Genomic DNA, 26,823 nt, shown 5'->3' with positions numbered 1-26,823 from the left:
GTAGCGATCTCCCTTCCTAGGTAGGTAGTTTTGGAGTCTGGCCACTGGTTGCTTTTTGCTTTGGACTGGAACAGTGTGATTGTGCACTGCTGACCTCCATAGATAACTCTGCTATTTCACCAGCAATAGCTTGTGTGCGAGTCAGACTTAACTCAAACGTTATCAGCTGCACACACCACCAGCACCAGCAGCAATGCAGCTTCCAGACATTCACGTGCAAGCAAGCTGGGACTGCCATGAGCAAGATGGCAGCAGTGCAAGATCCGTGCTGACGAGCTGTGTGTTCTTGGAGAACAGAGAAAGTGACACCAAGCTGTTGCTGAGATGATGGAGCAAAGAAAAAGCAGATTCTCAAAATAATTTCCCAAGGGTCAGCAGAATTCATCTGACTTGGGTAGAGGAGTTACTACCCTCTCTCTCCAAGGTGCATAAGAAGAGCTGAGGCTCCTTCTATTTTTATCCAGAGCGGATATGGCTGTTTTGATTGTTGCAAAGGATCATTTTGCTGCCTTAGACAAAATGCTTAGCTGAGTTTTATTTTTTAACAAAAGCTGTAAAAGAATTTGACCAAGAAATGATGTAATCTGGGCAAGCTCTGTGGGGATTGTGTCCCATTCCTCCCACTTGTATAACCAATGGCTTTTAAAATAGCCAGAATATTTAGGCAAGAATCAATCGTAGTCATGTTTTACTGTTTCATATTTAGATTCACCAAGATATTGGACTGACCAACCACGTGCCTTTGTTGAAGAAGTCACTGGAGCAATTTGTATACCGAGTGAAGGCAATGCTGGCGTTCAACCACTGCCAGGAGGCGTTCTGGGTGGGCATCCTTAAAAATCGGGATCTTCAGGTGAGAATCACTGTTCTGCCTGGGGCAATTAAAATGTGGGAAAGGACAATGCTCACCCTGCCTAGACAACTGTGACTCTGCCCTTGTGTGTGGGTGGAGCTAAAAGGCCAAATTCTATGTGACCATATTACAGTCATGTCTAGTGCAGCAGAAAGAAGTGTTTTATTGCAAGATTAAGGGCCTGCATCTCTGTGGGCTTCCTTGCCGTGAGGCTCTCACACTGAAGCAGTCAGTTTTTATTGTTCGTAACAAGTGGGTATGGGGGATCCTTCCTCTGCTCGGTGGCAAGAACTACGCGCAAAGAAGGGAAGAGGTAAAGGTCACTTGAACACCTCTTCACACCTGTGTGCGGCTTTAACAGAAGCCAATCCTGGCCATTCTCTTCTTTGGCTGTAGAAGCAGGACAGAAATGCTGCTTTTTCCATTCCATGCTCGCACGCTTTGGCCGCTCCGCACACACTCAGTACAGGTCTTTTGCGTTCAACTCAGGGAGAGGAAATTTTGTCTCAAGCCGCCGAAGAAAGGGACTCCGATGAGGAGGACTCCGCAGAAAGTCCAGCTGAGGTACCACTTCTGAGGCGAGGCTGCCCGCTGCTAGGCGACTCGGTCGAAACGCTTGTTATAACGCCAAGGCGGCGGGGGGAGCGGGGCGGCGGGGCGGGCAGCCTCGGCTCTGACGGCGGTGTCCCCCGCAGGAGTCGAGCGGCAGCGCCAGCGACGATGACACCGCGGCCGGGCCGGGCCCCTCTCCCCCGGCGCCCTGAGGCGGCGGCGGCGGCGGCGGCGGCGGGTGGGGCCTGGGGCGGCACTGGGGGCGGCTCCGCCCGCCGCCGCGCAGGCGCGGGGGGGGGGGGGGGCGGACGTATCGCCGCGCAGGCGCGGTGCGCCCGGGGGTGGCGGCGGCGGCGGCGGGGCGGCCATGTCGGTGCAGGAGGACCCGGTGCAGCGGGAGATCCACCAGGACTGGGCCAACCGCGAGTACATCGAGGTGATCACCAGCTCCATCAAGAAGATCGCGGACTTCCTCAACTCCTTCGGTGAGGGCGGCGGGGCGGTGGCGGGGGGGGGATGGTGGCGGTGGGCCCGCCCGCGGTCTCTCACTGCCGCCTCCCCGCAGACATGTCGTGCCGGTCCCGGCTGGCCACCCTGAACGAGAAGCTGACGGCGCTGGAGCGCAGGATCGAGTACATCGAGGCCCGGGTGAGCAGCGGGGCTCGGGCCGGCGGGGGGGGGCTCGGCCCGGGCCCGGCCCTGGCTGAGGCGTTTCCTTTTCCCGGCAGGTCACCAAGGGCGAGACGCTGACATAGGCCTGGGGCGGCCCCGGGCCCCCCCCACCCCGCCGGAGCGCCGCCGCCACCCCACAGCCTGCTCGGGGCCTGCCGCCGCCACCGCCGCCTCTGCTTGTGTTGCCAATAAACCGCTGTGCTCCTGCCCTGCCTGCTCTCTGCCTGCCCGCCTGCCTGCCCGGGGCCGGGCCATGGGATGCCCGGCTCCCTACCACCGTCTTGGATGTCTGGAGCCTGCCCTTCCGTCCGCCTGACCCACAGGGTTCAGGCCCACGTCCCTCCCCGCGCACGGTGGCTGCCATGGGAGAGGAGATGCTCCAGGGGCCGCAGGCCTGGCTGCTGTCAGCTCCAGGAGGCACCTGACCAGCCTCTGAGGTGCTTTGTGCTCCTGCTGGGGTCACAGCACAAAATCTGGTGATCCCGATGGTTTGGAGGGTGTCTCAGCCTGCACGTGTGCACACTGTTAGGGCTGTGTGGGGACAGCAGCCTCGCCTGGTGTGCACCTGCCACAGGAGAGTGCCCTTTGCTCGTACCTAGGAAGAGGTGCTTATTCTCTCTAGGGAGGCAAGTGGCAAGGAGAAGGAAATCTCTCTTCCCTTCCCACCACCAGTCTGTTTATCTCGGTTTTTCAGTGGGCATCTAGAGCTGCAAACTCACTGCTCATATTTAGCATTTGTTGGGGAGCCCATGGAGTTGATGTCAGTAAAGGTCTCCTTGCTTCCCAGCAGTCTTTAAATGTCTCAGTATATTATTCTCCACTGGAAGCAATCTTTCATGATGGCAGTGTGGTGTCTGCAGTGTTTACTGGGCACCTGGGTAACTTAATGTTCTTTATATTTTTGAGGCTGGCAGGTCTGACATCTGGTTGCTCCTCAACATAGGTTCTCCCCCAAGCTCACAGTTTTGTTCTCCGTAGGAAGCTCTTGTGTTTTCCATCATTATTTGAGTAAGTGCTCCTCCAGCCTTCCCCTCAGCTCACCTAACCAGTTATGCTTTACTGTCAGATTGGGCTGCACCTCTGGGAGGCTTGGGTGCTTCTGGTGCCTAGTCCTAGGGGAAATAAGTGCTTCATACCAACCCCTGCAGAGCTTACAGTGGAGTGGAGCAGCCACGGATCATTGCAGTTTTGCTCAGGGGCAGTGTCAAATGATGAGAGATGGTGCTGTCATGCAAGATTGGTAGGTAGAGGGAAAGCACTTACCTCTTTCCTCAGAGGCAGTTGCTCTGTGGCCCAGGTACATCAGAAGTACGCCATGGCCCATGCACTGCTTATTCTGGATGTGCTGGCATGGAGTCCTGGTCTCCGTCCTTGGAGATAACTCGATACTTGGCTGGACAAGGCCCTGAACAGCTTGATCTGGCTTTGAAGTTAGGTCTGGTCTGAAGGTGGGGTGTGGTGAGCTAGAGACTACCAGAGGTCCCTGCCTAAATTATCCTGAGATTCTTCATCCAAAGACCGAATGGGAGACAGAGGGTACCACAGTCATCCCTGGGACTGGGGCTGTACCAGGCTGACCACTTGAGATCCATTGCGTGTTCCTGTTCCCAGCTGGGGGTGTGGTGTGTCTCTCAGATCTCTGGTCTCCTGACAGGCTGCTGTAATGGTTCTCCCTTTCTCCTCTCACCCCAGGGTTTCTCACAGGAGTAGGTGTTACCACACAGTCGGTGTGGCCAAAGCAGTTTTGGTGTAGGGGTCTGTCTCCTGGAGGGTCCTGCTTCTCCTGGGACATGGGCTGTCACAGAGCTTGAGCGCTGTGGGTTCAGCCTGTCTGGTTCACCTCCCAGCAGGGATGCCGGGTCGCTCACTGCAGTAATGGAGTTCTGCCCTTTTTCTTTCCTTTTCAGGGAGTCTCAGTAGTTCCCTAGGGCTCTGCAAGGCTTTCTGGTTTGAGTGCTGCTTATTGCAGGCCATCTCTGGGAGGTGGAGAAGCCTCCTCGTTCTCAAACTGATACTGCTGTTTCCAGCATCAGCCTCATAGATGGAGCTTTGATATATTTGATTGTTTTAAAGACTGGGAAATTCTGCTTGCCTTTTTTTCTTTTGTACTGTGTCTTTTTCAGAATATGATGCCCCAGAAACACACATTAAACTTTTCTGGAGTGGATTTGTGTATTCTAAGTCAGGAGATTGATTTACATGCTGTGTTAGTGGTGTTCTTCTTCCCACCACACATTTAATGTAGCAGGAGATGACAGTGTGCTCTGTGTCTTCAACATATGCTTTCCTCTTCTCCCAAGAGAGCTGGGTGTCGGGCACCCTTGCAACTCTGGTTATTGGTAGTAGAGACCTTTTCTCAGAGCCTGAACTGGAGAACAAGCTGTTTTGAAGCCTCTTATGGAAGTGCCAGAACAGAGCATTTTCATTAGAGCCTGAGCCACATCTATAGCTTGAGGAAAGGTTTGTGCTCTCAGATGGTATGCAGTGGGGTTTGCGCGCTCGCTGCCGGCTGGACAGGCAGCCAGACCTCGTGGAGTGATCGGAGCAATCCGGCAGTCCTCATCTGAGCTAACAGTTCCAAGGTTTGGGAATGACTGGTAGTACTGAATTTTGATCTTGGCCAGGAGGTGAGGTGATACTATGTTGGCATCTCTATTTTTCTGGTGTCAGCAGAAGAGAGAGATGGAGCTTGAATTCAAGCTTTGCATAGCCGATAAAAGTTGCAGTGTCTGATCCAAAGCACATATTTTAGGATGAATAGATTGGACCAGACTTTTCAAATAATTTTAGCTTCTAGTAAATCGCTTTTGGGCTAAGTACCTACTGCTAGCAGAGCCTTGATTTTAGGAAACAACTTTAGAGTCAAATGTACCTTCATCCCCTCTATGTTGTAGGTGATTGAACCTGATAATAATTCAGTGACCTGAGGTGATCTCAAGAGAGGAATGTGTTAGGACACAGCTGAGTTGTTGAGGGAGAGCTGTGCTTTGAGCCTAATGGCTCTGCAAAGTTGGACTTTTCTTTAAAGATCCCAGAAGATGGTGTTTGCTTGAATCCTGGTGCCAAGGCACTGACAGCAGTGGGAGTCACCTTGAGTAGTGGTCTGACAAAGAGACGATTGGCCCTGCCTGCCTGTGATTGCCTGCTGATCACGCCAGGTCAGCGAGCTGGGAACGTCACAGGTATGGAAGGTCTGCAGATCCACCACGATTTTTGTGTCCAATTCCCAAGAAGCTGCTAGCAGTATTGCTCTGATTTCTGCAAAGCGTGAGAACCTGGGACTTGGTCTGAGTGCATGTAAAAGCTTTAAGGTGGATACACTGTCAGCTTACCGTCCCCCTCTCTGGGCAGTCTGACACATCCTTGTGTGTTCTCACTTCATATCACAGAAATGTGAAGCCAGTAGGACAGTGCCGTCCTTTTGGGGAGGGGAGGATTCTTGGATACATCCTGGGGCAAAAGTTTGAGAATAATATCCTGGGGAAACAAACTTGAGAATCCTGCCAGCTTCAGAGTCAGACTTGTGGCAGGTTTGTAGGTGCACCCTAGCTGGGGGATGTGTCATGCTGTGCTCAGGTCAGGTTTGTCAGTGCAGCAAAGCTTCTGGCCCAGCCCTAGCCCTGCTGTGTGGCTGTCTCTGTGTTGCCCCCCCCCATCTCCTGCCCTGTTACCCCTGTAGCCTTTTCTGCTTCCTGGCCTTGTCATCTCCTGGCAGGGATGTCGCTGAGAAAGCAGTGGGAGGCCAGGTCTCAGCTGCTTACAAAAGAGGTTCTGGGACCAAACCCATTTCACAGAAAGTCAGGATTAAATGTTGAAATACTTGGCGTTGCCTGTGTGCTCAAAAGTTCTGAGGAAAGGGGCTGTATCAAGAGGGAGGATGAGGTGGAGCAGGGAGTGGTCCCTGAGGCTCCCGTGCGCTCTCCCCTGCCTGCAGCTCTGCCTCCATGAGGTGCTTCCAGCCCTCCTGTGAGACCAGAAGATTGGAGGTGGGAGGGCACCCCAGGGAGCTGGGCGGGCAAGGAGGAGGAGAGGTGCTGACTTGGAGCAGGTTTTGTTGCAGGTTGCTCCCGGCAGGCTGGTGAGGGCGGTGGGTGGGCAGAGTGCCTTCAGGCCCCACGCTGATCCCCCGTGCTTGCTGCAGGGTTTGTGGGCTCAGCCAGGCCAGCGGCTGGGTGCAGTTCACTGCTCCCCCCTTCTCTAACAGCCAGCAGCCCCTTCCTCAGATCCCTGGCACCCCAAGCCTTCCCCTTGCTCCTTCACAGCTGTTTGGGAGTAGGTCAAATATTTTTTTATTAATAGCAACAGAATTGCACTAATGAATATAGATGTGATGAAACACACGTTCTTCAACTTTGCCATCAGCAATGTAATAAACTACAGTTTAAACCACATAGAAACTGGCATGTTTCTGGTCAGGATTTGGAAAATGTTCTCCCCACACTGTTACCTTCAGTATCTGCAATGACCTGGGTTTGAGCTGAGGAAGTTGCCACCAGTCTCTAAACCAAAAAAGGTCTGTTCTGGGGGCTTGGGGTTTGGTTGGGGTTCTGGATCAGGAGACATGTGTGATCATACAGGAAAGGAGTCACAGCTGTAGCAAAGCAGATTCATGGACTGTTTAATTTCTGGTTTCCCTGACAGCTCGCATGCCAAGTGCCAGACCCAGGTCCACTTTCCCTCCTTTCCAAACCAGAGTGGGTCTGCGTTTCAGACAAACGCTTCAAGCGCAAGAGAAGCAGAAACTCAAACCTCATAGCAACTGCGTTAGTCAGCAGGGGTAGTCTCCACAGACCTGGAGGGCTGTGCATCTGGAGGCGCTGTGACATCCAGGTTAGTGCTGCCACCTTCGTGTCTGGCCGTTAAAGAGAGACTACTGTTCCAGCTGCTCAGGTAAACTCAGCACATTTCCGCAAGAAGTCTGAGTTGTGAAACGACAATTTTGCTTTGCAGGTTGGTAGTCTGAACTGGCCTTCAGATCTGCTTTGTTCCCACTGTGTAGAGAAAGCCAGAGCTTCCCATTTCGTAGCGTAGTAGCAAGAGAGTCACGGTGACTGGGAAAGGGCTTGCTGCAGCGGGCTGCAGCCCCTATGGTGGGCTGGGGCACCCTGTGTCTGCAAAGGCCTGCGGAGCTGGGCATCAGCACAGCCAAGGGAAACTGAAAAAACCCCCGGAGAGGGATATGGATGGCAGGGTAGGAGCAAGGCTGCTGTCTCAGTAGTGATTAGAAACCAGAGATTTTTAATGTAAATAATAAAATTTTACTATAAGAATATAGCTATAGCACCCTGATCCACTTTCTATAATGCCTCATACTAGAAAGCTTCTAATGAATTTAAAGAAAATACAATTTTGACTAGAAGTAAAAGTTTAAGGGAACGGTGAGAAAAAACAGGCATAGAGGTGAGCATAGAGTTCTGCTTGGTTCTTGATGGGGTTTAGGAGAGATGTTAAAAGATCTGTATAGAACAAGAAGCTTCTGTTTCTAGATAAAAAAAAATTAGGCCTAGTTTTTAAATTTAACAGGCTTTAGCAAAAAGTATAATCCTTCTTCAGTTACTCGTACTTTGCAGTCTCACAATTGTTTAAGCAGGCTTTATTTAAAGAAAAAAAGTAGCAACTAAGTAAACGCACAGAAGGGACTAATTTAACCAACCCTTTGTATAAAAGTCAGGGTAGGGCAAGAGGTGTCATGGGAAGTGTTTTAATCCATCAGAAATGTGATGACTAAATGAGCAATTACTACTCTGAATATATACCATCACTGGGTCCCTCCTACACTGAGGAGTATTTCTACATTTCTCATGCAACCTGCCTGTGTGACAAATCTGCACACACACTGTACCCAATTAGTGTCAAGTGTAAGAGTTGCTCAGCATGTGTCTAGTGTCTCTAAACCCTTCCTGGAAGCAATTTTCCCAGCATACAAAGAGTAAATCACCATTCTCCTCTTTCAGAGAACAGTTCCCAAATAAGGGCAGAATAAACATACGTAATACATGATAAAGCATTCTAGTTAGGCAGATAATATTCTCCTAGCAGAAGTAGATGCAGAGTAGATGCAGGCTGCTTTAAGTGTTAAACATTGCATGTAATTATGTCGGGGTAGGTGGTACAAGGCACTTGGATATGCACTTGTGGAAAACTAGTGAAACAGCCTGCTTAAAAAAACCCCAAATAACAACAAAAAAACAACTTGAAAGGAAAAAAAAAATCAATGCCCACCTACTACAGGAGATACAAATTATTTTCTCCAACTGGGTTGCAGTCTCTCCAGAAGCATCAGTACATGAAGAAGAGAGGAGAGCAGAGGGAGTGCTCTGCACACCCCCTCCTCAGGCACCAGCTGCACCAGGGTGAAACAGTTAGCTTAATTTGACAAATGATTTAACATGACCACACCTCCTGTAATCGACAGAGACATGGGGCTATTGGAATGTCCCTAGCAGTCTCCTATGACACCAGCTCTTCACAGGTTTTCAAGTGACCAAACATCATGTTTGGACAGAGGCAGTGCTTGCTGAGAAAAAAGAACTCTTACACCAAGTTGTAACACAAATTCTACTGAAATGAAGGCAAACCCAGAACTGTGCTTTAGTTCAGCAGCTGGAAGGTTGGGTTACCTCTGAGCAGGTGGCTCAGGAGGCCGTGGGAGCCAGGGGTGCTTCTGTAGGTGAGAATATCAGAGGCCAAAGGCAAGAGACTGGCATGAGAAACGCTTAATTAATTAGTTAATTATCTACCCAGGGGCAGTTGTAATGGCAAACACCAAGGTGAAAATGCCTGTTTCAGTGTATGTTAGGTGCTGAGCTGGGCTTCCTTTTTCTGTTCTTGTGCCCAGGAGAGGTCTGCCTCCTCCCTTCCCTACTCTCTTGTTGCCTTCTGCTGAAGGCTGGCTGGGTCAGAAACCATTGTCTGCTAGTGAAGGAGCAGCTTCCCTGAACAGAAAACAGCCTTGGGGTGGCTTCAGTTTAATGCTGTGCTGATGTTCTATGCATCAGAGGTGGATGAGAAGGACTCAGGCAAGCACCACAGGTATAGGACAAGCAAAGCCAAACAGAGGGATGCTTTGTTTCAGGTTATTCTAAGGCAGGCAGTGAGGATGACAAGAAAACGGTTTGTATCTCTTCCTTCTGCCAGAAGATAGAGCATTAAACCTGTAATCAAAGTAAATTGGTACTCTGAGTGGCCGGGAGTGTGTAGCAGCCTCTACAGAGCAAGAGACACATGAGTGCTGCGCAGCCAGGCCGTGAGGACATGCAAGCAGCTGCTAACATGTGGGAAACTGCCTGTGGACAACTCAAGGATCTGAAAGACCTTTGTCTTTCAGGACTGTCCATCCTGATCTCTGATATTTGCTATTATCAGAACTCAAGAGGCTATTAATAAGAGTTACAGATGAGTGCTGTGACAGGGCAAAGAGAACTCCCCTCCTGATTAGCACCACTCCCTCAAGCTAATCAGGGACTGGGGGCTGGGTCCGGCCTAGGCTGCTCCCTGCTGCTGCGAGGGAACAGACAGTGCCCTGCGAATGGCACTTGACCGTGTAACAAATGGAGGAGTTGCACCCACCAGCTTATATGCGTTGCTGGAAAAAGTACACCTAATTTGACAAAAAATCTAACTTCCAGCTATAAAATCCAGAGAACTTTTGTACCTGACAAAGGTTCAGGTGGAAATCTAGTGCAGGGTGTGTGGTGAGAGCTGAGAGGCCCCTGGTCATAGTGAAAACAAATGCTAGGCTGGGGAAGTTGGTTAGGAAATACTAATATTTTCTTTGCCTCAACTGACTGACTTAGGTATTGGGATTCCTGTCTGATACTAAGCAGGTAAGCTTGGGGGTGTGGAACTGAGTGTGCCCAGGGGCTGAGGGCTGGCCCAAGCAGGGTGGACTACCCTGGGAGTAAATGGCTAGTACTGCTCCTCACAGCCCGGCTGGCTCCTGGCAACCAGTACAGATGGCTCCACCTCGTTCATACCCCAAGCACCTGCAAGCACAGCAAGAGATTGCTGTTTTCAAGCTTACCACTGCCTGGTCAGGGTGCTGTAAAGTCCTTTTCCCCAGAGGGGTAGTAGCTGTGCCTCTTACCCACACAGGAGCCTTCAGTGGCTGCATGTGCAGAGCAAACAGCAGAGAAAGATTTTTGAACTTGGCTCAGTCTGTTGTGCTTTGGTGAGCCCATCTGTAAACCAGCGGTGGCTCTGGATTTGTGTTTTCAGCACCCTCCTTGGTTGCTGGAGACAGGTCTGATGGATGGTTTCCCTTCCCTGTCAGCGGCCTGGCTGCGCCATCACAGGACACAGCAGCCCTGGGGCGCAGGGCTGTGGGCTGCTGCCTGCCTCGGGCCCTTCCTGGGCCCCGCAGCCAGAAGGACCCACCCCCCGCTGCCAATGTCGCGTTCTTGATGAGAGTGTGGTGCAAAACCCTCCCTGCACGGGTGTCCCCACCCTGCGCCGCCCTCCCTGAGCCCGGGGACGCGCTGGTCAGGAGGGCGGCGTGCCTGGGCCTCCAAACCGCTGTCACGGTGTCCCCGCCCGGCTTTACGGGAGCCCAGGGCCTTTCCCGTCAGAGAGGGATCCCCGTGCCCCCAGCCTCCCTCTCCTGTCCCAGACAGGCCAAATAAGTGGGCGCAGGCCTCCAGCCCCGCACAGGAGCAGCCGTGGGCAGGGGTGGGGGGTCCTGGCCACTCAGGGCTGCTGAGGCCCATTGGTGCCTAAGACAGGCCGGGAGGCCGCCCAGCTCCTCTCCCCCATGCTGGTGGGATTGGCCTTGGCCGCCTTCCCCAGAGCTCGGGGACACAGAAAACACACAGCTCCTCCTGCCATGGAGGACGACGCGGAGCCGCCGCCGCGCTCGCTGTGAGTCAGGGCAGGCCACGTGAGGCCCCAGCGCCAGCCCCGACGCCTGCCCGCCCGCCATCACGTGCCGGGGCCAGCGCTGTGCACACCCTGACCCACCTTCACAGCCCTGCAGGTAAGTGCTGGGGAGGCATTCGGGAGCTTCTTGTGGTCAAAGACTGAGAGTGTTTTGGGGTTGTGTCCTGGCTCTTGGTACACAGCTGGGTTGTTGATTACTCCTCGAGGCATCACACCGCTGTACAAGGGGTTATGGCGCTGTGGGGGAGAGCCACAGGACTTCCCTGCAATCTCTGTGTCTTCTTGATGGGACATACCCATCTTTTAAATATTTTTCTTTTTTCCCTATAAAATCCTTGTGGCAAGCCCCGCACTTTACGCATAGAGGAAGATTTGTTTGCCTTAACTTTACTTGGACTACAAACATGAGCTCTTCTGGCTTCTGATGAGCTCATTTTCTTCCCTTCAGAGCTTTCCAACGACCACAGAGAGGAGCACACAGCGCATAGGAAGAAATACAAACCAGGTAATTACGAATGGTATATGTAAATGCGTACGAGAGCGCTGCCATTATGTTACCAGCACGGCCAGAAAACAGACTGCCTCAGGTTTGCAGGTGTCGGGCTGGCAGCAGCACGGCCACCGTGTCCAGGCTTGTTGCAAGAGCTGGGAGAGGAGGGAAGTGCTGGTGCTGTGGCAAGGGGTGGGTGGGCTGCACCCAGTCCCTGCTCACCCCCATGGGGACAGTCACACCGAGCCTGGGGAGCTGCCCTCCCCACAGCGACACTCGCTGGGTCTCTCCACCTGCCTGTGTTCAAGCACGCCGTAAAGAATGAAAAGTTTTTGAGTTTTGCTACTTCTCTGTCGCAATTCAACTATATTTGACAACAGGAAGGCGAGCAGACGAATAGCAGAATTATCTCACTGGTGGCATTGCCTGAGGAGACTAGAGTAGGAACAGTGTCAAACTGAGCTGGCGTGGATCAGTTTTTGTTGTCTCGCTGAAAGAAACTACATGCTTTCACCACGGCCGCAGCCCTCCATAACATCTTCCTGTGGAATCAACCATTAGGATCAGCCTAAGACTTGCAGGTGTGCTTTATGAAGTTTGTTTCGTTTGGTTTGGTTTGGTTTGAGAGAAGGGCAGGGAGGGACCTAACATTTATGTTTAAAATAAAAGTTAGCAAGATTTGGAGTCAGCATATAACTTAAAATGAAAGGTAAAAGTAGTTTCAAAGGAAAAAGGTTTAGGATTGTCTTTTTTTTGTCTTGAAGTCAAAACAACCTTATTTTACTTTATTTGCATTTTTTGCTATCCCATTGAACAATTTTACTCAGATATATTTCAGCAGTTAAGCAAAAAGTTGTGTGTGGGAGTTACTAGCCTCACTTTCTAAACAACTAGGAGAAGTCTGACTGCACACAAATTTTATTCTAACGTGTTAAAAAATCCTCACTGCAATTACGTTCTGATTGACTGTGGGGAAAGCAAGATGAGGTCTGTTGTTCATATCATTCCCCAATGAGCTCACAGCCAGGCTGAAATGCCAGTATATCATCATCCTTCTCTCATTATGAGGTATAATCAACTAAATCACTTTTAAAACAGACAATAATTAAATGCCTACGCTTATCCTTTGTTTAGATCTGATTTTTCTTTCCAGAAGAGCCACAGGGGAATTAATTGTCCATAGTCTAAGAGAAATTAGGTACTCAACTTCCTTAGTTATGTAAAGCTTGGTGGCTGACTGTGCTGGAGGCACAGAAAGGGAGATGGGAGCAGATGCTGGCTGCTCCTGGATCCTCTTGTGGCATCCAGGTCTTATCATAGCGGGATGCACAAGTGCATTGGGCACATGTGTTTCTGTTGCTGGTACAGCTGAGCAGTCCAGTCATTTGGGCCAGGAAATGAACGGTTTTAAGGTAAATCAGTCTGGTAGCAAGTGAGGTTGACAGCGTCTCCTCTGCCTTCAGTGCTGAATCTACTCTTCCTTTGTGCATGGTGGGACAGATCTGCTGGTGCTACCTGGTGCTCCCTTTGTCTTTGGGATGATGCAAAGCTGGCATAAGGCAGCTGCCGTGACAGCTTCGTGTCACAGGCAGAGCAATGCCTCCAGTGTGCCAATGAGAGCGGCCTTCGCTAGGCGTTAGGAACCCCAAACCTCCTGAATTCCACTCAACAGTAAAATGTGGATCTTTATAAATATTTTTATGAAATAGAATTATCAGTCAGAAAACAAATGTTTATATTTAAAGTAATTTTGTTCCTTTAGGCCTTGTATTTCAACTGAGCAGTCCACAAAGAGAGCTAAAGGATTTAACTTACGAAAGCAAGGTTTAAGCTGAGTAAATAGGAAGGCAAGAAAGATACTGTAAAAGGCTGAAAACCATAGCTGGAGATACGTAACTGCACAGAAGTTATGTTCCTTCTTTATTGTGCAGCCAAGAATGAGTTTATCCAGGGTGTGGTATACCGGGTTCCTGTATTTCAACATCAGCTGTTGCTCACCCGGGCAGAGGACAGATGCGTTTCCTGCATTCCCTATCGAGTGCTCACAGTCCCACATTGCCAGTGCCTGTCACACAGCCTTTGCTGCTGCAGCTGCAAGTCAGGCAAGGTTTGTGGGAGAGGTAAAAACTTTTATTAGACTAGTTGATAGAGTTCAAAGCTTATTTGTCCAAAAAGTTGCCAGTTCCTCCAGGTATATCAGGTGGTTAAATAAAAGGTATTATCTGCCATTGTAGATGTCTTGCATAGACTCATCATCGGGAGTAGTTTCAAAATGTTCTTAATTTTTTTTTTTTTTCTCACAATACATCTAGGAAGTAGGTAAGCAGTTTTCTGGGCTTAGCCTTTAAAAGTGGTTAAAGACATTATGTAATTTTCCCAAAGCCAAACAGCGAAACAGTGGCTAAACACTTTCAAACTAAGGACCTCATCACTTGAAGAATCCTTGCAGCCCAGAAAAGGAGAAAGCCCCCAGAATCACCAACACACCTAAAATGTGGGACTTCAACCCTGGTTCCAAAGGAGGGAGGGTTTTGCAACTACTTCAGAGTCCATTTGTGTCTAATGTCCTCTATCTGAGAACTGATACACTAAGTTGTTCTGTTTCCAGAATAAGGATGTTTTTATTTGTGTGTTACACTGTCCTTCTGAAGATATTAACTGGACCTGTTTTGGATTTTGTATTAGAACATTTTCTGACTGATATGATGGTCTCTAGAGAACTGAAACTGTCTGTAGGAAAAGAAACAGTTTTCCATCTGGAAAATTTAAAGGAAATGTTTAGTTTTCAAACTGCGTGATTGAAAGTGTTTTGTTGAATGGACCCAAAAGTCATATTGTAAGAAAAAGTGTGGTGTATAAACTGTTTTCCTATGGTGCCCTGCATAGTGGGAACTGTTCTTCAGGCTCCCCAAAAATCTTCTTTTGCATCTCCCAATACAATAGTGTTTTAGTTGAAATGTTGCACGAGGGGAGATGTAGTCAGTGCAAGACGCCTGGACCAGAGTAGGCAGAAGCAACTGTTCAGAAGCACAACCACCACAAAAAAATGCATCATCAGAGCAAAAGAGCCTCAAAACAAAATTTGTGGGGTGAGTTTAGCAAAACAAAAGGAAACATTGGATTTTGGGGAAGAATGTTTTGTTTCTGTGGCAAATACCATTAAGAAATCTGGGATCAACACTTAAAAATTTTTAATTCATAAACCTGAAGTTAGTGGAAATTTCCTTTTCATGTCAACTGGGGAAGAACAGATGCTGAAGTGTCAAAGTGTTCTCCGAGACAAGGATTCCAAATCTTGCGGGGCTCTCCTATGAACTGCTTCTGCTATTCTCCCTGATTTTTTTTAAAAGTATGTACCAATATGCTAAAGGTACGGAATAATCGTTCTGTTTTGTGAATGGAACGGGGCCTATTAAGTTACTCACACCTGTGGTAAATAGTTAATTAGACACCTTGGTAGTTGTAAAACAACAATGTGAATGATCAAGTCAGACTTCTTTTCGTTTTACTCATGATGATCAGACTTTTGTTCTTTCTTAATAACCAAAGGCCAGCCCAGCAAGACTCACTCAGAGGAGTGGAGAATGGGTCCCAGGAGGATAAATGAATCATGATGTGAAACTCCCATTGCAACAGAGAACTGATTTCAAAACTAAAGTGCCTAGAGATAGATGCCATGTTTGCAGAAAATCAAGTGCGAGACAGAAAATCAGAGAAGGTCAGACTGATCTGTTTCTAAATATGCTTCTCCTCTCCTTTTGAACAGGCTCAGCAATGGAGAACTTGGATGTCCTGTTCCCAGATCTTACTGAAGAACAGCAAGGTAAGGGTAGTGCAGTCCAAGGTTCGGCTTATTCACACTACCAACAGTGTTTGTTAGAGTGGTCGTGAGTCGATGAAATTTGTTTCCTCTTGAATCACACTCCATCCTTCTCCTTGATTGTAAAAGAGAGACCAGTAGTCAGTTCCCAGCTCTTCCACAGGCTTCTCAACAGGCCCTGGGCATGTGCTTGGGGGAATTTAGATGCACGAAGGAGATTTTGCTGTGCTGTGCATTAAATGCCCGATGAGCTCTCTCAGTACCTTGGTATCCAGCCCTTCGTGTCTTTGTGCCAGTGTAAAATAGCATGGTCAGAAGAAGCTCCCGTTAAATACTTCCCCTGCTTCTCTAACTGAGACAATAGCATCACAAAGACATCAGTAATCTGTGTGAACATTTTTCGACTGACTTCTGGCAGACTGACTTGCTCTGTATCTACTCTCTTTTCTATACACTAAGCTGCTGATGTTGGGCAACATGTTAAGAGTCTGATGTCTGCCACCACACCTACACCGAGCACCACGGGAACACTACCATGCAACCCACCTCTACTGCCGCACAGTGATTTGCTTGTTTTTCCTCCCAGACATTTTCCAGAGGGTTTTTACTGCTGATGCCAGTTACTTGGAAAATCATGAGAAAATGAACCAGTCCTTCTGGGAATCACTTGTAAAATGTTTATCCACCACTGACCCACCTATCCTGAATACTGAAGAAAAGAACAATGTAAGTTACTACAGAAACATGCATCCTTTGTAAGGCATTGCTACAGAGATACTTCTATACTTCTCTGATATACTTTGGGGAGAGAAAACATACAGTCCAGTGACCTGATATGCTAAAACATACCCAGAACATGCTAAATGCTGTAAAAGGGCACTTAGATAAATGAGACTCAGGCCCCTGGTTTTTACCTCATAGCTCTCCATGCGCAAAAATAACTGGGTTTGTATAAATTCCTCAGGATCAGTTCAGCTCACTATTTTCTAGGCAGAACCATTGTTAGTGATGTTTTGCTGTAAGATACTGCAGAGAGTGCACATCCATTTTCAGACCCTCTATTTCTCCAGCTCTTTAAGTAGTTTATTACACACCATAGTTTTTTCCCAGTTGACAGCTCTGCTCTGAGTTGCTGAACGGAGTTTACGTTCTTGTCCCATCTTTGGCATTACTCTCTGTCCCTGATTTCCCCGTTGTACAGGAGGGGCAGGGGATTACTTGTCCCACAGATGGGGTGAGATACGTTCACTCGTATAGCAGGGTATGCTTTTACAGGCCATGTTTCATTGGAAGGACTGATATTTGCTATTTACTTACCTTTCTTTCAGCTCCTCAACAGCTGCAGTGTCCTTCCCGGTGGCTGTGCAGCCTGCCTGAAGGCCATAGAGAAGAAAGGAGTCAGGGCCATGGCTGTTCTTTACCTCTTGCTGAAGGCAACCAACCCATCTGGGTACAGGCAGCTGCCCAGCTCCAAGGGAAAGGGTGAGCCCCACTTGGCTGCTTGTCAGCTATTTTGTTAATATTACTGCAGTGCCAGTTTGAAAACTCTGATATGTGCTTGGACGTGATTTATTAGTGAACAACTAAAATATCTAGGAAGTTAGGTATGGTGGTAATGGGAGCCAAAGACAATATTTTATTTTAGTTTGACTTGGCTGCTTCTGGGGAAAAAACTTGTGTATTTAGGCAAAGAGGATGTCCTGGGGTGATGATGCCAAAGAAATTTCTCTGACAAAGTGGTGCCCCGGTTTTTCCTGTCTAGCTGGATTCATGACACCCAGGACACTTTTTTGCATGGACTGTTACCCAGCCAGCCTGGACCTCTCTGAGCTCTCACAGTGGCAAGAAATCCAAGCTGAGCCACTGAAAATATTTTTGCAAGTGACCTCAGCAGCACAGGTAGTAGTAACGAAAAGGAATGGCTAGAGGATGCCACTCGGGGTGCTGAACCTGGCAACGAGATACAAATAGGCTCCACTGCACTTCTCAAGTGCCCGGCTGTGCTGTAAGAAACTTAAGTGCAGTTCCCCAGGGTCCGTAGAGTCAGTAATTGTCTTTAACAGCTCACAGGTTTCCCGGCCCGGCGCTGGGCGCTGCCCTGAGGCTCGGCTGCGGTGCCACAAGAGGGGGCTGGCGCGGCGGCAGCGCGGGCAGCCCGGCCCCGAGCACCGCGGCGAGGGCAGGGGGAGCCCGGGGAAGGGCGAGCAGCTGTTCTCCGGCTACAGCATCTTTCAGCTGCAGCTGCTATTGCTTCAGGGAGTGGGAATTTTCACAGGGTAGCATTATGGGTAAATTAAAGGTCAGAATATGAAACTTTAGGCATCTACCACAAGCATTTAGGAAAGTCTAAACAGTAGCCTTTATGATGCTTTCATTTGTAATGCTTTGTGCTACTCCTTGTGTGCAAAAAACACAGCTGATGTAAGACTAAGGGTCTGATTTCCTGTGAGACAACCTTTAATAAAGCAACCTTTAATAAATCTGTCACTGTAAAAGAGAGACAATGTAAATAGTCATCTCTAATATTTTTTCCTCTATATATAATACAGATGAAAAATTGAAACCCCTGAAGAGATTGGAAAGGAATCTCATGCTTTCACAAGGGGAAAAAAAGGCTGAAAACTCATCCCATGAGTCCATGGATGAAGATACGCAAGGTAAAGAGGATTTATTTTATTTTCCTCTGATACATAATTTGGTTTGATTTGCATGTTCATAAGAGATTCACATAGGAGACTTGCAGCAATTCAGTAGCAATTCTGCAAAACTCTGAAAAAAGTAAGAAATTGTGCTAGAGAGAGAACACAAAGTAATTAGTACCTCTAGATTCATTATCAGCAAAATAGCGGCTGCCTCCCACTCTTGTGGAAGTTGGGAGGTTTCAGAAACGTAGAAATCTTCTTCCCAAATAGAGGTCATAACTTCTGTGATCTTCAGCGTGTCTCTGGTCTAACTGAATCCCGCGCTATAGCAGGAGGCAAAGAACAGTCCCTGTACAGTAGCAGCTGCCAATGCTGTAGTACTTCTCTAGCATTTCTTTTCTTATTAGCAAACATCAGTAGTGTATCAAAAGGCACTTTGGCTGCTGCTAGACCATTTCATTCATGGAAAATGAGAGAGGCTAAGAAGTGGCAGGCAACATGAAAGTGATAAAGCCGATATTGGCTTATTCTGTTACAGAAAGCTACTACCTGATTAAATGCTTAGCTAGATCAGATGATTTGCATTTAGAAATACATTTTTCAAACTAGTTAGCAGTGCTGACAATGTGTATGTTTAGAACTTTCTCACTACACCTCTTTATACAAATTATTCCAACTTCAGATTTTGCTGTTTTTTTTCCTGTTCAGCCTGTGAGGCAAAAGCAGCTAATAATGATCCTTGCATTTCAGAGCCTTGATTTTTACCTACATATCCCACAGCCATCATTATATTATGAGCAAACAACTACAGTGCTGTTATTTCTAACACTGCTGGCACATTTTTCTTTAACCTGATGAAGAAACACTTTCTCTATCCAGACAGTGATGGGGAAGATTTAGGAAGACAGAAGACTGAAGGCCAATTACTTGGAGGTAGGACAAAGTGACAACAATATTGGTTTTCACTAGAGACAACCGATATAAACAAAAAAAGGATAATTTCTGGCATTCTTTGGTTTGACTTTTGAACAAAGGTATATTATCATGTATGAACATAGGAAAAGGACCAGCCAGAATTTGGCTGCAGGAAAGATATTTCCTCTGAGATGAAGCTCAAGTGATACTAACGTTCAGCCATGCCTTGTGCTTAGAGCTGAAGCAGGAGAATAGCAAAATCTGCTGTTGTGGGAGAAGTCCTGCTGCCTGGGTCTGCACACTTGCCATTGAAATGCAGTAAAAGAGTTCTGAAAATATCTCTCACAGCCACTACTTACAGGGGCTGCAGTCAGCCCTCAGCGTTGACTGGAGATCATCGGCAAGGACCACACCGTGGGCCTCGTTCCCAAGGCTTTTCCTTTCCTTCCAAAGGAAAAACAGAAAATAAGTACAATGCAGGTGAAGAAAGTGTGCTGTGTCACAGAAAGAGCTATTGGCTTATGGTATAGAACCATGGATGGTTAAAAAGTTAATGCTTTAATCATTTAATTAATGTCTTAAATTGATCTCAGCCCAGATGTAAGAGCAGCTCATTTAAACTGACATTAGGAGATCTTATTTGTCTCATAGGAGTCTGATTCTACCTCACTCCAGATATTGTGAGAGATGGAATATGGGGGTTAATAATCCATTCACATTCCCCACTTTCAAACTGCGTAACCCACACAGAGCTGTCCTCTCGAATGAGTGAGAGTTGGTGCCTGCCTTGTCACTTTTACACAAGCACACTACTTTCAGGAGAGGTGCATGGGCTGGGACTGACAGCAGGAGATTGTACTCGTTATGGATATTAATCTACATCATCTTTGTGCAATATTTTAGGCATACCAGCAGAGGTTGTTCCCTACAGAGATCCAGGTAAGCGTTCCCAGGTAACGTCATCTGTTGGAAGGAAGACTGTAACTCCAGTTTCTTCTTTCTGACATGCTTAGATATTAAAAAATCCATTGGTTTCCAGTTAGCCTGGTGTTGGACCTGGGCATGGTGCAGACATTTTGTTCCAAGCTTGTCACAGTGGCTGGCTGATAGCCGGTGATTTGTACGAGGTGTTCTAGCAGATTAACCCATTTTTTGGTAGGCCTGCCAGGTTCTCACAAGATCAGCTCACAGCAGTTGTCATCCTTTTTAGGGGAGTACCCAGCAATTCTGCTGGGCAACTATCCAGTCTTTCCCAAGCAATCTAGGCAGCTTTCAGCATTCCCTGCAGCCCTCTGTCTCCTGCTGAACAGGGTTGCCAGGCTGGGACTGCAAAGCTGATACTCGGCTCTGAATGCCGTCCTCACTTAGCTGAGAGCACCGAGCATTCCCCAGCAGATGATGCTAGCTGAAAGCCAGATGACAACAGAAACAATGCCAGCTGAGAGGCTGGAACAGAGTCAGTCTAGAGGCAAATTTCCTTTTATCAGGCACTGCTGAGCAGCAGCAGAACAGATGTAAAAAGCCCATAGCAGGAAATTCTCAGTGGCTTGATTTCATTACCGACCCCGACCTGCCCCTCCCAGGCCAATGCCACATTCATTAGTTACGAGAGGCAGACAGCCCAGCAGAGCAGCCGTTTTTGGAGAGGACACCTGCTCAAGCACTCTTCTTCCGTGCAGTGGGGAGTAGCTGCTGTGACTTGGACTGTTTCAGCTGAGGACATTGTTGGGAAGAAGATATAAATTGCAGCATAATCCCTAGGAGAGGTTTTTGAGTCACCTACCCCCAAGGAGCTACACAAAATACCAGGGTAGAGGAATACAGGATAATACAATATTCTCCCCACATTGCCAGGTGCAGAAAGAGGATTACAGTACTTTTCCAGTTGGCATTTGGCCTCTCCACCTCTTACCACGGCCTGTGTTGCTTCAGTTCTAGATTAATTCAATACACCAGACTGAGACACTGAAAATATTTAGCTGGAGCAGGACACCATGCCCACTGCACTGGACAGGTTCAGGTGATGCACACATGCAGCACTTGTGATGCCAGCTCTGCCTGGTTCTAGCAACTGAGTATGAACACGGAGGCCTTCAATCCTCCACTGCCCAGCTATTTCGGAGAACTTGGGATCACTGAACAGCCAGCTTTATTGTTACCTGTTCTTGGGCCCTTTTAACTTCCTAAATTTCCTGGCACTTTCCAAGTACTGTTTTGTTTATACTGAGTCACCAAATCGGTGAGTACTTGCTGTGCTTGCTAGGGCTGATAATGGTGCGAAACAATATATTTGTATTTTTACCATCAGAAATAATAAAACTATGTTGCTTTTCAGAGATTACCAGAAGAGAAGATTCAATTGCAGGTGGTAAATACAAACAAGCTAACAGAAGTTTTTCTTGTGGATGCTGTCTTTCAGGACTGAGTTTTGCTTAGTGATCACAGCTATACCAGCTTCTTGAGACCTAGATATTTCCTAATCAAAAAGTAGCAGTTTGAGAATAGTTATAAAAATGCACTGTAATGCTTTGATAGAAGAAATACTGTGCAAGTCATTCTGTGAAGCAAAATTAAATTGGGACTACTGCATTTAGGAGGCAAAGTAATGCAGAACAGACACTTGCCAAGTATGAATTGATATTCTCATAAATTCTGCATTTATAAATCATTCAGAGAGGAACATTTGTGAGTCAGTATAGTGCAATGCTGTATTAACATTAATAATCAAATAACTGACTTTGTCCCCAAACCAGAACTTGATCAACCCAGAATGATCAAACAATCAAAAAGTCAAAAGCGTGACTCCAGTATCAGGTGACCCAGAACAGAATTTCTTGGCAAAGTTTAGTTGCTTCAAAAGCACAGTAGCAAAAATCTGTGTCTCACCTGGAGTACATTTCCAGTACTCTCCTGTTACATCTTTAGAGACAATTAAATTCACTGCCAGGCAGTGGTTGCCTGGACACACAGCCCAAGGTAAGTGAAATCAGCATCTAAAACTTGTGAAGAATCAAGTCCCAAAGGCTGCTCTGCAGCAGACTGCCTCGGGGTCTTCTCAGGGAATCAACAAACAAAAAAGGAAAACACCTTCTGCTTTGAACACATCATTGGGAATCTGGTAAAATATTCAGCTCCTTCTGACAATACAATTGGAGAAAGAGCAGAATTTGGCAACTCCACTCACAACTAGTGTAGAGCAAAATGCTCTCTATTTAAACCTCAAAAAATATCTAGCCTGTTCTTACATTTTCTTTCTCTGTATCAGCTACAGGAGACTGTCACCTACAGTTCTTCATTTGGGAGGTGCAGAAATACTTCAAATTCAGGCTTAAATAGATTGGTGGTACTCATACGCCTAGTAGTGAAGATAGTCATATTACTGCAGCTGTGGTTGTGCAAAGCACCCAAGAATCAAACTGAAGCTCCCTTGTACTACTGCTTTACTCCCCCACAGTAATTCTGAGACTATTGATTGTCCCAGACTAGACAGAAAAGACCCAGAGTGCTTTAAAACAATTCTGTATTGTTAATGCAACCATTTGATTATGCTTTTTCTTTTAAAAAACCTGCTCTCTTTTGGGTGATTTTAAAATTGCTAATTTGATCTTTCTGAAAGGCTTGCAGATCTTGCCTTTGAACAAAGTGTTTTACAAATATTCTGCTCTGAGAATCGATTTCAGATACAAAAAGGGATAGTTCTGAGTTCCACAGCAATAAACGACATTTCTTTTTTGTAGCATACGAGAACGAGAACACTCACCTCCATCAGTGGGCAGTACGGTGGATGGGCATACGGAAGGATGGTAATTTTTTAAATTTTTTGTTTTTAATTCAACTGATGGCAACCCTGTTGAACTTTAGTCCATGAATAAGATCTTTGGTTCAAAACCCCCTTTTTTTCCCCCCTGACACGAGTACTTCGTTGAAGTGCATCAAGGCTTCTCGATGACAATCATCAAAGCTTCTCATAACAACTTGTGTGCACCTTGAGTCCTGTATGAGCCACCTCGTGGAAACACTTTATTTGCTGAGTGATACAGTGTAGCTTAAGGTGTAGTAGTCAGGGCACCTGCAGCTGTGACCTAATTTTCCCTCTCTATTTCAGATGAATTCTTTCATTTTGTCATTCTTTGCTTTGCAATTGGAGCTTTACTAATTTGCTACTACTACTATAAAGGTAAGGCAAGACTTCAATAGAAGAATAAATTGTTGCACACTAGAAAAATTAACAAAGCCAAACATCTTTTGTTGCCTTAGATTGGACTATTTCTCTTGGAATTGGTTTAATCACCTTTGCTTCCCTGGAAACCACTGGGATATACTTTGGTCTGGGTAAGTGTATCTCCAGCAGTCAGCTCTATCCACATGAAGGACACAGGGTCACACAGTCATTAAATTACACAAGACTCTAAAACTGTTAGTGCCCAGATTCCATAAACCATCTCATAACATCTCATTCACAATTACACCGTGGGGCTGGAGACAAGCAGCCTTAGTGACACTGAAGGGGCAGGTTGACTCACTGTCTGTTCTCAGTGGTCACAAGACCCTGAGTCACCGCTTTCTGCAGCAATGGCTGAATACTAAGTTGCCATGACAACGTACAGTTTTAGCAGCAAGGCGGTCTTCCCAGATACAGTCTAGAAGGTGCTGTGCCCTCAGGCTGCCATTCCTTCCCCTGGGACTGAGGCGGCTGAACACCCCAAGGAAGAGCTCGCAGCAGAACCCGGACGGTGGCACCTACTGAAAATGAAGCTTAAAAAACAGGCATTCTTGGCAATCCCTAGGGATGGCGTAGGAAAGGTGCAACTAGCAGCGAGTTACGGCTTCCCAGCTGAGGACAGAAGTCTCCCTTGTAATCTTGTGCCAATATTTTCGGTAGGTTGTGGATGGTTCTCTCAGGAATCGGCCTTGTCACTACTTTGTTATTAATGATATCTCAGAAGTGCTTGTTTGAACAGTAATCTTGGCTTCATTAGTATTGCAAGTGTCAGTGCCATTTTTCTATTTTTTTAAGTTTTATGTTGCTATCTGGGTCATCTTGAAAAAAATGTTTTGTTTTCACAATTAGTGTATCGAATTCGGAGCGTTCTTGACGGTTTGGTTCCTCTGATTGACAAATTCAGGCCAACAGGTAACAGTGATCTTCCCACTGATTGCATGCAGTCCCCAGACCTTCCTGGGTACTTCATTTTGGTCAAGTCTTAAGACCAGCTTCTCTAAATTACAATAATTACAATTTCCAATCTTCTTAACTAAAAAAAAAAAAAAAAAATTATTTTACTACAGTTCATTACAGCTGCTTGGGTTTGAGAATGAATTATTCTTGACTCTTTCTATGTGGTAGAGCATTTTCACAGTTTTAATACCCTGCCCTGTATGGGGTATTAACCATTTCCTGACAATGTCTGAATAACAATTCTATAGCTCAATTAAATATTCAGGGACTGGGGTAGGTTTCTCTTGTTGGATCTTCAAGCAGACTCCAGGCTCAGGTTTATCTGTGCTCCTGAACACAAAATATGAAGAAACCTAAAAAACTGCATAGGTACGTGACGATTTGAACACAACAGACCTGACAGTCGTCTTTTTCTTCATCATGCAGGTATGAGGAAAGCTGCCTAGGAGGAGTATTTCAGCAGAGTTCCACAAAACCCTGCTTTCTGAATTTCTAGTATTAAAAGAACTGCTTTATGAGGCAAACATAAAAACCTAATCTAATGGCTAATGTGAAATACTGAAATGTTAAACCATAGGAAGACATCATTCCCTCCCCTCAAAAATAAAGCTGAAGCTGCGTTACCAGGTCCTGTTCTTTCTTCTGAAGTGATCTGTGGCTCAGCAGACACTCTCTCTCTCTCTCTCTCTCTCTCTCTCTCTATATATATATAAAAAAACACATTCTCCTTCCCTCCCCCCTGCAACCATGTTAGTCTGCCTATGGTCTATCAGAATCAACAAAATGACCAATATTGTCCCCAGCTGGTTCTGGATTAGGGTCTGGATGTTTCTGTAGGAATCTTGGCAGCCACAGAGCCACCTCCTCTTCACCCCTTGTGATGCCGCAAACCAGGCAAACACCAGCTGCTTGCTTACACAGTTGAGCCCCAACAGCGCAATAGCACTGAAGCACATTAATTTATTGTGGCAGAATTCAATATAGTGGGCGTGTAATGACTTCACCCAGTGAAAGCTGGGTGAGATTTTACATGCAGTGACATAATGGTGCAGTAATGAGATTATTAACAGCAGCAAATTTCATCTCCTCTTCTGAGGGGAAAAATAAAGTGCTTGATTTGACTCATCCCCCAACATTTTTCTTTCTTTGAGTAAAATAAAGTGCAACTTTGACACTTGTTTCATTCTCTAGGGACATGTTACACATTACATGCATAGGGATAATGCAATTGTAGGCAGATAGCAAAAAAAGGGGATACCTTTAGATTTCTAGTAAAAATGTAAGGTCTTCATACCCATAGAATGATAAAGGCATCAGACAGAAAGAGCCATAAAACATGAAATTGTAAGGAAATGTAGATCTAAAAGCCATTTGTCCAAACAGCCCAGTTTTAGAGAAGCAATTTCAAGTCTTATTCAGAAAATTAAACCACTTACTTTTTAGTTGTACTTAATTTTAAATTTCAGGCACCAGTGTTGATCGTTCTCATGTGCTGCAGCTCCATTTGCACATCCAGAAATCTCAGCAATTGCATGCAGGCCTGTACCAACACAGCACAGCAGTTACCTAACATGTCAGGGGCTAAATTAAACAGTAAGGATGAACACAAGTTACTTTCTAATATTTATATTCTCATTTACGTGTACTATTTACATGTCTTTGTAGACATATGGCTTTTGGGTGAACTGAAAACTATGAGCAGTCACCCCACTGACAAAAATTGCTTTTTTAGTTTCCTCTGCTGGATAATAACTTTCTGAAAAGTAATTTGGGGAATAGTCAGGATGAGAAACGTATTCTAGTACTAAATGTTTTCAAATTTGGTACTCTGCAATCAACAAAATGAATTTTTTTTTTTAAAAAAACAGAAGCTGCTTAAGGTAAAAATAAACAAAACATTTAAAGAGAGCAAAACATTTAAAAATCACCTAGTAGAACCCATCAGGTGAGATGAACAGCTCACCCAACTCAGAGCAGCTCACATGAGAAGAGTCAATTCTATGGAAAAAAGCAACGTACATGTTCAGCCGCATCCTCTGGGGTATCTGGGAAGTTCTGCTGTTCTTTCAGATCCTTCTTGTGTCCACCTCAGCATTTTCAGCATTCCCGCCGCTTGCCCAATGCTCTCGTTCTGCTCTCGCCTATCACCCGAGCTGCAGCACTGGCCAACCACTCAAAAATATGACACAAGTTCCTATGAAGAGTTTCAAGCTCCTTAGATGAGTTCATGCTCGCTGAGCTGCCGTTCCCCACGTCCCGCAAGCCTCCCCCGAGCCCGCAGCTCATCGCCCATTCCCACAGCTCTGCCGGGCCTCCGCCTCCCCCGGGCCTGGTACATCTCCTGCCACTTCGACATGAGCCAGCACACGGCCTGCTCCCTTCTTCTCTTTGGTTCTAAACGGCTGGGGGCAGTGCAGAGAGGGGAACCAAAGCAGAGGCATTCGCCACCCTCCTGCAATGCACGTGCCTGCTTTTCACTATCCAATACCCAACATTTCTGCCCAGAAGAGGGGCTAGTGAGCTCTCCACAGTGAGGAGACAACTGCGTTTTCACCAATGTCCCTTCAAGACAGGCTTTTAACCTTCATCAGTAAGCTGGACCAAACACCGAACAGAAGTTACTGGATTCACTCCAGGCTCCAAGGCCCAGCGTCTGTCCCTGCCGAAGCACAGCCCGCTCAGACCTTCCGTGAACCCCGACTGCCCCCAGGCTGGAGCTCGCAGCAGGGAAGGTTAGTCCAAAGCAGAAAGTGCTCCTGCTATACAGCAGGCGGGCAAAGGGCTGCTGCCCAAACTGTTACATAACCTGAAGGTTTTTCAGTGACT

At 46.9% G+C, this 26,823-nt stretch overlaps 3 protein-coding genes across 14 annotated transcripts in view; all 3 read left to right on the top strand.

Annotated features, from left to right (window-relative positions):
- Nucleotides 1-1,660, top strand: part of FANCD2 (FA complementation group D2) — a 54,965-nt gene extending 53,305 nt beyond the window's left edge. The window contains exons 42-44 of the mRNA XM_074835811.1: nt 707-853; nt 1,343-1,417; nt 1,549-1,660. Of these exons, the coding sequence (XP_074691912.1) occupies nt 707-853; nt 1,343-1,417; nt 1,549-1,617 (291 nt within the window). The 3' untranslated portion in view covers nt 1,618-1,660. The remainder of the gene's footprint in view (nt 1-706; nt 854-1,342; nt 1,418-1,548) is intronic.
- A 67-nt stretch (nt 1,661-1,727) lies between these two features.
- BRK1 (BRICK1 subunit of SCAR/WAVE actin nucleating complex) lies at nt 1,728-2,285 on the top strand. Its single transcript, XM_074836283.1, has 3 exons — nt 1,728-1,890; nt 1,971-2,053; nt 2,134-2,285. The coding sequence occupies exons 1-3, from the start codon at nt 1,773-1,775 to the stop codon at nt 2,158-2,160; spliced, it is 228 nt and encodes a 75-aa protein (XP_074692384.1). The 5' UTR covers nt 1,728-1,772; the 3' UTR covers nt 2,161-2,285.
- Nucleotides 2,286-2,531: 246 nt separating this feature from the next.
- The window catches only part of TMEM40 (transmembrane protein 40), a 30,636-nt gene continuing 6,344 nt past the window's right edge, over nt 2,532-26,823 (top strand). The window contains exons 1-14 of one of the 12 annotated variants that reach the window (XM_074836277.1): nt 2,532-6,907; nt 11,400-11,456; nt 11,822-12,022; nt 15,208-15,264; nt 15,848-15,987; nt 16,590-16,743; nt 17,811-17,918; nt 18,783-18,836; nt 19,722-19,757; nt 21,154-21,186; nt 22,556-22,621; nt 22,924-22,995; nt 23,076-23,150; nt 23,890-24,620. In XM_074836277.1, coding sequence (XP_074692378.1) covers nt 15,216-15,264; nt 15,848-15,987; nt 16,590-16,743; nt 17,811-17,918; nt 18,783-18,836; nt 19,722-19,757; nt 21,154-21,186; nt 22,556-22,621; nt 22,924-22,995; nt 23,076-23,150; nt 23,890-24,026 — 924 coding nt within the window. In that variant the 5' untranslated portion in view covers nt 2,532-6,907; nt 11,400-11,456; nt 11,822-12,022; nt 15,208-15,215 and the 3' untranslated portion in view covers nt 24,027-24,620. Of the gene's footprint in view, nt 11,457-11,821; nt 12,023-15,207; nt 15,265-15,847; nt 15,988-16,589; nt 16,744-17,810; nt 17,919-18,782; nt 18,837-19,721; nt 19,758-21,153; nt 21,187-22,555; nt 22,622-22,923; nt 22,996-23,075; nt 23,697-23,889; nt 24,621-26,823 lie in introns of those variants that run through there. The other 11 variants (XM_074836275.1, XR_012624717.1, XM_074836276.1 and 8 more) reach the window with 11 other exon arrangements.

This window comes from Strix aluco, chromosome 11 (genome assembly GCF_031877795.1).
Source record: "Strix aluco isolate bStrAlu1 chromosome 11, bStrAlu1.hap1, whole genome shotgun sequence".
NCBI classification, from domain to species: Eukaryota; Metazoa; Chordata; class Aves; order Strigiformes; family Strigidae; genus Strix; species Strix aluco.
The sequence above is the reverse complement of the archived record's forward strand: the minus strand, read 5'-3'. Positions and strand labels throughout refer to the sequence as shown.